Source organism: Lepisosteus platostomus, chromosome 20, assembly GCF_059453375.1.
Source record: "Lepisosteus platostomus isolate fLepPlt1 chromosome 20, fLepPlt1.hap1, whole genome shotgun sequence".
Taxonomy (NCBI): domain Eukaryota; kingdom Metazoa; phylum Chordata; class Actinopteri; order Semionotiformes; family Lepisosteidae; genus Lepisosteus; species Lepisosteus platostomus.
The window spans coordinates 4,713,298-4,723,858 of record NC_142630.1 but is presented as its reverse complement, the minus strand read 5'-3'; the positions used below and the strand labels follow the sequence as shown (position 1 = coordinate 4,723,858).

The window sequence follows — 10,561 nt, the reverse complement described above, 5'->3', positions numbered from 1 at the left end:
TGAAGCTCTCACCAGTGTCTAGGCAAGCTGGTGTAAAGAGAGGGAGGGATCTGATCGGAATGGTTCTCTATACTAGTGGTTCGCCGCCCTGGTCCCACCTAGAGCAATCCTGCTTTCTAAAGTTTGTTCCAGCTGAAGACCTGATCACTTTGGTTTTAATCTCTGATTCTTTTATTTCGGCAGTTATGAAACTTGCCAAGACCAACAAACAGCTTTTGGGGAATCAACAGTACACATGGAAACTAAAGCTAAATGATTTTGAAAAGGAGGCTCAGTCTGCTCACTTCTTTGAAGCTGATACCCTGGCTTCTTTCAGAAACTACTGAATGATATTCTCACGTAAGCAGCTACTGGAAACCGAACGAGTTAGAACAATTTGCCATCTGGGCAGATTCAGAATCAGTTATTACTGAGAATGTAATAACAAAAACCTAAAGCCACTACTGCTTTTGGTGAATCTAAAAGCCTGTAAAACACATTTAGGATATCAAACATCCATCCAGCCATGTTCAAGCACCGAGGGCCAGAAGCAGAACACAACTCTTTATCCCAGACACCTCTCCTCCCCACCAGAGCAAATTCTCCAGAGCAGAATGCGAGAGTGTGTGACCCATTTCGGTGTGCAGCAGGGCACGCTGTTGACAGAGCAGCTGGTTCTTTGTACGGAGGACAAATCTCCACAGTGAGAGCAACCAATCAGCAGTATAAAGATGTACTGTTCACTGAAAGAGAATCTCATTAACAGTGACAAAAAAAGCTCAGCCCATTTTTTCGAGCATGAGGGTTAAGACGTATTCATTCATTCACAATATTTTCTTAAATGACAACTGGAGTTTTTGAGCCACTTTGTTTCATTTTTCTTTCTCATAAGACAATTTAACCATTTGAAAGCAGCGACGCAGAGGAAGACCTCAGCTGAAAACTTTTGAAGGAAATATCTTTGTAGTGCAAATGGCAAGACAGCAGAAATTCTTGATTCTTCCAAAGCCCACATTGAAAGGTAGGTCTGACAGGATTACCGTTTCTCCTGTTTTTGTGATACTGATGTGCAAAAGCACAATTCCTGTTGTGAAATAAAGTTTGGTTGGCTGATCTTTTCATATTGGCCTGCTTCCAAAATCGACTGTAACTGTGTGAAAGGCCATTGGAGAATGAAACAAAATAACCACATGTAGCGATCAAAGTTCAGACATTAATCTGTTTCTGTGTATGAAATTTTAATCTATTATACATGAAATTCAGCAGAAAGTGCAAGAAAACTGGACTCTGCACTGTATCTGCAGAGCCTTTCAAGGCCAGTGAAAGCTTGTTAAGTTCAGGCATGTTCAAGAAGGTTATTAGTTTAAAAATAGAAGAAGGTTACAATTCACCAATGACAAAATGAGAGGACTTGGTAGATAAAAATATTGACAAAAAAGTGGCAATTTTATGGGTACACATTTCCAAGTGGTATATCTACTGTGGTGTTTTAAAGGAAGGTCACAGAATGAAGTTTTCAGTTTATGTTTGAGAGAGCTCTTTGTTACAGGGGCTGGCTCCCTTCTTGAATAAGATTGTAACATTAGATGAATGAAATTCCAGAGAGTTACTATTGAAATTAATTAGTGTCAGACAACAATTTAAAGTCCTTAATGGCAGCAAAAATAAGCAGAAGTAATGAGCCCATAAAGAATCAAATATTGTTAACAAATGGTTAAGTTACATTAAACTTTTAGATATAGAACATGACAGGTTGTGATTAATGTGTTTATGATACTGTTTGGCAAAATGAAATACATATTACATCATCTGTATATGAGATCTCTTACTGTAGTTCTCTTCCCCTTGTTTCTTGGTATCATCCATTAGCTACATATTTCATATTTAAATAAATGAAGATCTGAGTGTTATTATTTTATGTTGCTATACAACTTGCATGTTATGATTTTTGCTAGTCTATATTATATAAGGGTCAACCCACCATTGAAACAACTATACACAAAACAAAACAAAACAAGTAGTAAAAGTTCACTTTGGTTTACAAACTGTACAACTGAACATTCTATGGTTTTCTTGTGAACTGCTTCATGGGTAAATACAAAGTTAAAATACATTGCAGGATTAACTGTGGACCGTAGGTTTCAGTATTGAAGGTATTGTCAAAACTCATGGAAAATACACTAATAAAGTACCACTCAGCTCTAATGGGGGTTCAGGGATCCTTGTGTTTCTTTAGTTTTATAGTCTTTTACTTCACGGTGAACATATTTCCATTTGTTAGAAGAACTTTAGTGGCTTCTAGCGACAGGTAGCTGTTACTACAGTCCCTTCATGGCGCCGCATTTAGGTGATGGTCTGTGTTTTATTCTTGGCAGTTTTAGCCAAAGCCCGTAGTGCTATCAGGAACAACAGCAACAAACTGCAAGACCTTCCCATGAGCTTCAAAGTTTCTTCCTAAGAAGTAATGTGGACTGAGTGTCAGTTAATTACAGTTTAGAGCATGATGTATTTGACCCCTATGGAACATAATGCAAAGAACTACCCATCATTCCAATACAATGATACTCAGAATAGGATACTCCGCATTGAATTCATACCAAAAATATTTGAAGTTGGAAATCATTCGTGGTGCTGCCCCCAGTTATTCAGATTAATTCTCTAATTCAATTGGACTAGTAGACAGTCCCTTAAAAATACTAATGCCTCAAGAAATGTGATGTAATTTTTGCTCTTTAAGGGTGAGATTTACAAAGACGACGATATATTATTCTCGTTATTCTCGATATTAATCTATTATTTTGCCATTTAATGTATGGGTTTCCTGACAGTTCCGTAAGTATTGCACTTTAATCGTTTTTCATTTATTTTTTTATTGGACGATGAGCTGCATTCTTTGTAAAACGAGGATAAAAAAGTCAGACTTTAGTTCCAAATAAACTGCAAAAAATAAAAATAAATGAAATGGCATATGGCACCATCAGATTACAGTGAGCACAGATTCTGCTGTAGATTGGATGCTTTGCAACGTTTTTTTAATTGCAGGTCAGGTAGGGATTGTTGAAGATACGTGGAATTGTTTTTTTGTTGTTATTGTCTCTCCGTCGCGAGTATTACAAAGGGTTAGAGGTACACCCACAGCACAGTGCACAAGTCAGTGAAAGGAAGACGTCAAGGTCTTGAGGTAAAGAGGTCAGGATTGTATTAAAAACCAGAACGACGCACTTGGTGATCAGTGACGGAGCTGTGTCGTGTAGGAAAGCATGGCTACTGTCCACAGGGGCGATTCGCCTCTGTTAGGATTGCGAGACGCCCCGATTGATGGAAAAACACACTCGTCCTCGTTTTTTACGAATAAAATTGGAGGTCTACCGGTAAGAAAATGCTTTATGAAAACGAATTACGCCTTGTGAAATAAATGACACATTGCCGATTTTATTTACCGCTAACATGTTGTTGGTAGTGAGAGATACAGCTTTCATTTTTAAACGCAGAAGCCTCGCATTACGTTCTTAGTTGAATCTGGGGTTGTTATTACTGTTCGTACAAAAATCACTTTCTTTCCCCCTACTTCAACTTCAGCGCACGTTTTCCCAAACTACCAGCCGGTTTGTAGGAGGAGAAATGCCGGCAACCCCCCAAACTCAAGCCCGCGGTTGCAAACTAGCGATTCGCCCCAGTGTTGCCGTCTTGAACAGGCATCTCATTGGATCGACAGGCTATCCACAAATCAAATGTCGAGCACACTGGCCTGTAATTCTGCTGGTCTTGGGTGATTTTTAACTTCATATTTCCGTGAAGACACAAACCTGCAGAAGTTGGCCTCTGGTGTAGCTAGGCTACAAAAGTGTCTCGTACCGTTTCCCACGTGGATAGACGTATCAATAATATGTTGGCTGTGTGAATGTTTCGTATAACAAAGAACACTAGGGTGTGCATTTAAAAAAAAATACATGCATGTCGTTTGAATAACCGTTAATATTTAGATTTAAGGTTGCAAACCTAAGGCGTTATGTGTATCTGAACACCCATAGAGGAATTAGTGGTGGGTAAGTCGTGTGCGGGCCAGTGGCGCAATGGATAACGCGTCTGACTACGGATCAGAAGATTCTAGGTTCGACTCCTGGCTGGCTCGTCTGTTTTTGCGTTTCAGCTTACTTTATTTAACACGACCCTCACCGCGCAGACCGAATGATAGCGATGATTCAGTGGTAAGCCGAAAGTAAACAATTTTTGAACAAATCCTGAAAATGGATCAATTTTTAAACAGAATCTGTTTTCCTGGCGTGTGTGTGTGTGTGGGGGGTGATCAGATCTGAAGTAAATCTTCTCTGTCCTAAGCATTCATATTTTATGTATTAAGTACTGGCAAGGTTTAAGGGAACAACTAACTTCGTTAGTGTAACAGTTGCCCCCTTTTTTGTTCTTTTCAGGACGTTTTCCCTTCCTTGACAGTGCACTATCCGCGCTGCTCTGTGTGCAGCGGAGTACTTGCTCACGTTGTGCAAGTATACTGCCCCCTGGAGGGGTCTCCCTATCACCGCACCATAAATGTATTCGCTTGCCCGAGTCCAGCGTGCTATGGAAACTCACTCAGGTGAAGAAAATTCAGATTTATTCTTTTAACCCCTATTGGTGGAGTGGTGGTTGGGTTTGTTTTTTAACAAGATACTCAAAACAGTATAAAAACATCATCTTACAGTCTTTAACCTTGCCTTTTTTTACTTCAGTTCTGGTGCAGGATACCAACACCGGTGTCCCACCAGCTAGAGCACGTACTGTATCTTCAAAATAAAGACCGACCAAAAAAGAAAATAATACACATCTTCACACATAAGGCGTTAGGATCAAAACTGAATAATTTAACAAATTTAATTTGAATTTAACTGGTTAAAAGCACTGTTTTGACCCAGGTGTGGGCCATAAAAATCGGATAGTGATTGCAGTTGCCATAGTGACAGAGCTGCTCAAGGCCTCACTCCGAAAGCCTGAAACAGGTAACACTGAGGTGCTTTTCTAGCTGCACCAGGGGTAAGAGCCAGGTAGACACAAATGATGGAAGATTGTTTCTGATGATTTACTCTGGTAAATTACCTTCATGGTAAATCATTAGAACCATAATAAAGGATAAACATTCAGCCTCCAGAGCAAAAGATAATACAGAGGAAGAGGAAAGGGAGACAGGGAGACAAACAGAGGAGAAGACACAGATAAAGGAAGACCATCACTCTTCTCTTCAGAAGCTTGTGCCATGAAAGAGGACCTTGTTCTGCTCAGTCTTTTGAGAATAGATTATGGCTAGTTAATCTACATAATCTCTGTTACTGTAGAGACCTTGCTGTTTTATTTTGATTTTGTAGATTGTGAAATTCTCTTAGTTTGACTATTAATTCTTAAAATAGGTAGAATTTTTTCCCAGTGAATTTATGGGTATTTACATTGTAGGAAGGAAGATTTGGTTCTGAATAGTATTTATTTGGACACAAGTTTTTATTTCTTATTTTGGTCACCATAGTTGCATGCTGTTTTGAGATTATTGGGATAGAACTCTGTATTTCTAGGCCTGTAGGAATTATCCCCCTGGCACACGTCGACTTGTATATATTGTGTAATGTTGTGTAGCTGTTAATTATTGTTAATAATCTTAACCATACAGGTTTGACTCTGATTAATTATGCTCTCACCAGAGTTGTCCTGAAGAATAAAAAGAACTGTTATTTCCTGACCCAGCTATTTTGCAACAGTATCATTATTCCAAAATCTTTATTCAGAGACAATGAAGAGATGATATAAAACCTTGAACACTCCAATACTTATTATTTCAGTCACTGTAATGACATAATCATTTTACGTGCAGATACTTTTGAGTTACACCCTGGCTTGAAATTTCTATTAATGCTAAAATACCAAATCAGCTGTCTTCTGTTTTGGTTTTGTTTTTAGCTGGAAAGTGTTGCGCTCCCAGTGTTTGGAATCAGAAATTAAACCAGATCGAGACTGCGAAGCAAAGAAGGCACCGCTTACGGTAGGTGTTGGTACACACACACACATTAACTCCTTGACCTCAGGTTTCACAGAATGGGGACTTTGGCATTGTCTTTTCATTTGAGAACGGGCATGGTTAGCAACAGATCACTTACGCCGATTTGTAAAGGAAACAAAGCTAGGCCTTCGGGTTGTTCGTTGTCAAATGAACAAAAACCCCAAAAGCTACAGAGACTTGTAGCATCTGCAACCAACAAAACCAACGCCGCAGCTCCAGGACACCTTCTACGCTCGTGTCTCCGCCTCTGCTCTCGCCCTAAGGGGGGGTGTTGTTTCTAACGCTTCACCTAGGAGGTGCCCATGGCAAACAGAGACTGGTGTGAAGGAGCAGATGACTGGGGGGTGGATGAGGACCAGGGCACCACAGGCTTCTCCCCCAGCCTGCCTGCTGGTGCTGCCCCAGCGCCGCCCCAGGCCAGTGCCTCTGACCGCAGTGTCAGCAGCAGGCTGCAGGGCCTGAGCCTGGAGGAGGAAATGAGAGAAGGGGAGGGCCTGGTTCTCTCCGGTCCTGTACCTGCTTTCCAGCCCTACTACATGGATGTGCTGGCGGAGGAGGGGCTCTGCGCTGAGGATGACATGGCGCATGCTCAGGAGCTGCTGAGCGAGTACGAGAAGAGGGAGGGCGTGGTGCTAGAAGACCTGTTAAGGTATGACCTGCCGGATACAGAAAGGTGAAGGTGCTTTCAGTCATTTTGTTAATATTTCCCTATATTGGAGTTTTAGACCACAGCTAGAAACATACAAATAATAGTTGGACTGTGCATTGAGCATATTAACTGTGGCGTTGTTATAATAATGATGGCTTGCATTTGTATAGTATTTCTCATTCCAAAGGCACATATAGAAGAGGACCCATTTCATCTACCACAAGTACAGCATCCATCTGGGTAACATATAGCAACCATTATGCAACAGCAACAAATAAGATGGAGAACTGTGAGGGACACAAAGGGGGAACTTTAGGCAGGACAGACTAGGCAAATGAACAGTGCAATGGGATGATCAACTAGTCAGGATTTCGGTTAAATGTTTTATCTCAAGGATGGAAACCTCCTCCAGCACAGTCTGTGCACTTCGCACACTGGGACATTAGCTTGGAAGTCGAGGTCTAGAGGGAAGAACTCACATTTCTGATATGTCAATATGTCATTTACAGCATCAACTTGGTTTTCCTAATACATGAGATATCTTTTCCCCCTGCTGGCCAATCTCAGTGTTGCTCTGCTTTTGAGATCTGCCTACACGGTAATAATGTTGCTGTCTAATTGTAAGATGGGAAAAGGGTCAAAGCGCTTGACCTGACCTGACATTTATAAACAATCTCTCTTCCCAAAAAGTACAGAAATAAACATAAATGAAAAACTTCTGAACAGATTAAGATTCCACTGCAAATATCCATTTAAAAAGTCACATTGATTCCTTTCTCACACTGTTAACTGCAGCTGATAATATAAGTCTTAAAAAATACCATTAAGAACCGAAGTTGAAACCGTGTTTTTCTGTGGATTTTCATGTCGTCATTTCAGCTGTGATGCTGGAGGGGAGGTAGAAAAATACGAGAAAACTAAAGCCCGGCATGGGGACAAGGAGTTCTTCAGGTTCATGAAGACGATCTCGCTGTGTCCAGGGCAGGTGTTAAGGTAAAGAGACTTTTCCCGCATTCACACTTTTACAGACAAATGAAAATACAACCTCAGATCAGAGAGGTTTTGGCAGTGTTGATGGCTAACTTCACTGCATCATGTACATCCACCATTATTCCATGAATCAATGCAAACATCACTTAATTTTCACTGGATGTCATGAATTCCATAATCCTGCGAAGTGCAGCACTATTTTCCAGTCACAAAACATACAAATGACTGGTAAGAAGATGTATGTGAACAGTATGTATATTTTAGTATTTTCAGCTTTGGATTAGTGCACAATTTAACACTTAATTGTCAGAAGAACTATAGAGGCGTAGGGTAAAAAATGGTAGTTTTCAATAGGGCACCTTCACTTTCAGAGAATTACATTAATTTAGATTTTTTAAGCAAAAGCGCTTGCCAGTAAATGAATTACGGTAGGAAGCACTTACACCCATGAGTCACTTTCAAAGCTGTTTGACTGTGGACTCCCAAGATTCCAGAGCAAAGGTACTTCTCTCAGGCATCTGCCAAATAATAATTATATGGAAAGTAGTTTTCCTGGAAATGTCAGGCCTGTAAAATTACAAAGCACAGGGCAGTAGTGGGTGGGGACAGAGTAATAAGGATCCTTGCCCGTTTGTCTTTATCAACCACAGCTGTCCTGTTTTGCAGGTATTGTTGGAATGGGCAGCCCGTGTTCATTACCTGCCCTCCCTCCCACATGCAGAAGACGGTCCCCCCCTGCGCTCACTGCGGGAGCCCCAGAATCTTCGAGTTTCAGCTCATGCCCGCGCTGGTCAGCATGCTCCGCGGCGCCAATGAAGACGGTGGGTGTCGGATTAAGAAGGAAATCTTTATCCAAATTGGCAAGCAGGATTTCATTGCTTGGGTAGAAAAAGATGCATAACATGCAAGTTTCCAATGAAAATTCAGGAAGGGTGGCAGCAGCCAACTTCAATTAGCCTAAATCTTAATCCTGATGTCATTTCCTCAAGTTAAAAAAACTGGAATAATTATAAGTCCCTTGTCTCATTTGCATTAGTCTTTTTACATCCTTTTACCCCATTTCTACATTCGCAGCTGCTTCTAGGTTCACACCTCCTCTCTACATAGGGGGCTCTCTGTCTCTCAGCCAGGCGGGTTAGGCCAAATTTACTGTGACTTGCACTCGGTATTTTTTCAATATACTTAATGCTCGGGTGGTGTTATTCCTGATGAATATCAAGCAAAAGCACAGACCTCAGTGAAAAGTAGTGTAGAGAAATTACAGAACTTGTTCATTGTTAAAGGCAGCTTGTATGGTTTGAATTTCATAGCCAATCCTTCTATTCTCCTGTGGTCAGCAATTGCAAACAACTTTGTCCCTGAGACACTGGCTCTTCTCTTGCTCCTCTAGACTGGACGGTGGAGTTTGGGATTGTGCTCATTTACACCTGCAGAGACAGCTGCTGGCCATCCAGAAACCAGACACCAGTGGAGGAGTTCCCTTTTGTACAGGCAGACCCCGATCAGAAATTGTTCAGATAGAAGTTAATAAAAAGAAATGAAAGTCCAAAGTGTTGTGTTTTGACCTGCTTGGAAATTATCACAAAGGTCAAGTGACCTTTGCAAAGAAGCAAAGCAATTACATGCATACATAAACATTAACCTTACATTCAGCAAACAGAATTATAAAACAGATGCTCACGATGGGAGGCTTAATAACTGAAGCAGGAGAGTTCAAAGTTCAAACAGCATCAACGGTTTGGATGTAGGATCTTACAAGATTTCATGTCTGATCTGCATTGCTAACCCTGTTCAGCCCGGGGTTCAGAAACCTAAACATTTTCAAAGTTAGAAAATTAAGAAATCATGAACACATGTTAAAACTAATAAAATTAAGCAAGTGTGAAACTGCAGAGGGAATTAACTAATTTATATATTCATTGAAAAATGTTAAATGATTTCACCTAAAACAAGGCCTCCTGTGTTGCTATAATAAAAAAAAAATTTCAGTCTTTTGTTCAAAATACTAGAATTTGTCATGAATAATTGCACAAAAATTGCAAGCGAGTAAATGATAAGCAACAACCAAGTGAAAAAAAAAATTCTGCAAATAAAAATAGAATAACTGGATTGGATAAGAGGACATCCCCTGCCAGTTCACACCTGGAAGCACCTTTTGCTTGGTTACAGCCTGAGGTCTGTTTGGATACACCTCTACCAACTTTGCACACCTAGAGGGAGGAATATTTGCCCATTCCTCCTCACAGAATATTTCAAGCTCAGTCAAACTGCGTGGTGACTGTTGATGGACTGCCCTCTTCAAGTCAGTCCAAAGATTTTCGATGGGATTGAGGTCTGGGCTCTGACTAGACCACTCAAGGACATTCACCTTCCTGTCCTTCAGTCACTGTATGGTTGCTTTGGCGGTGTGCTGTGGGTCATTGTTACGTTGAAAGGTGAACCATCTTCCCATTTTCAACTTCCTGGCGGACGGCCGCAGGTTTTCTTCAAGGATTTCCCTGTATTTTGCACCATCCATCTTCCCTTCTATCCTGAGAAGCGCCCCTGTTCCAGCGGAAGAGATATACCCCCACAACAAGATGCTGGCACTACAGTGCTTTACTGTAGGAATGGTGTTCTCTGGGTGGTAAGATGTATTGGGTTTTTGCCAGACATACCATTTTGTATTCTGGCAAAAAGGTTTGATTTTGGTCTCAGCTGACCACAGCACCTTTTGCCACTTGGCCACAGTGTCTTTAAGGTGCTTTTATGTGGCTTTTTTCTCGCCACCCTTCCATACAGGCCAGTTTTGTGGAGCGCTTGTGATATTGTTGTCATGTGCACACAATTGATCATAGGTGGGAGTCAATTTTGTTGTGTGATCTGCAAGGTGATTGGTTATACCTGAGCACGTTTACAAATGC

The 10,561-nt window shown here is 40.9% G+C and overlaps 1 protein-coding gene and 1 non-coding gene across 4 annotated transcripts; both read left to right on the top strand.

The window, feature by feature from the left end:
* The first annotated feature begins 3,067 nt into the window (after nucleotides 1-3,067).
* Nucleotides 3,068-9,208, top strand: pdcd2l (programmed cell death 2-like). Of its 3 annotated transcripts, none has more exons than XM_088614021.1 (7): nucleotides 3,068-3,350; nucleotides 4,410-4,573; nucleotides 5,920-6,001; nucleotides 6,313-6,668; nucleotides 7,548-7,661; nucleotides 8,325-8,479; nucleotides 9,049-9,208. In XM_088614021.1, the coding sequence occupies exons 1-7, from the start codon at nucleotides 3,240-3,242 to the stop codon at nucleotides 9,177-9,179; spliced, it is 1,113 nt and encodes a 370-aa protein (XP_088470147.1). In that variant the 5' UTR covers nucleotides 3,068-3,239; the 3' UTR covers nucleotides 9,180-9,208. The 3 variants fall into 3 exon arrangements, with proteins under 3 accessions (XP_088470147.1, XP_088470146.1, XP_088470145.1); XM_088614020.1 differs by lacking the exon at nucleotides 3,068-3,350 and adding an exon at nucleotides 3,882-4,187 and having other exon boundaries at nucleotides 6,316-6,668; XM_088614019.1 differs by lacking the exon at nucleotides 3,068-3,350 and adding an exon at nucleotides 3,955-4,187.
* trnar-acg (transfer RNA arginine (anticodon ACG)) lies at nucleotides 4,039-4,111 on the top strand. The gene has a single exon. It is a non-coding gene; the product is annotated as a tRNA-Arg (tRNA).
* Nucleotides 9,209-10,561: the final 1,353 nt, after the last annotated feature.

Bases quoted from the DNA above. Each gene is read 5' to 3' on its own strand.
- pdcd2l (XM_088614019.1), top strand. From the start codon at position 4,053: ATGGATAACGCGTCTGACTACGGATCAGAAGATTCTAGGTTCGACTCC. The intron at 6,002-6,312 runs GTAGGTGTTGGT...CGCTTCACCTAG, and splicing joins CAAAGAAGGCACCGCTTACG to GAGGTGCCCATGGCAAACAG. The intron at 8,480-9,048 runs GTGGGTGTCGGA...TTGCTCCTCTAG, and splicing joins CCGCGGCGCCAATGAAGACG to ACTGGACGGTGGAGTTTGGG.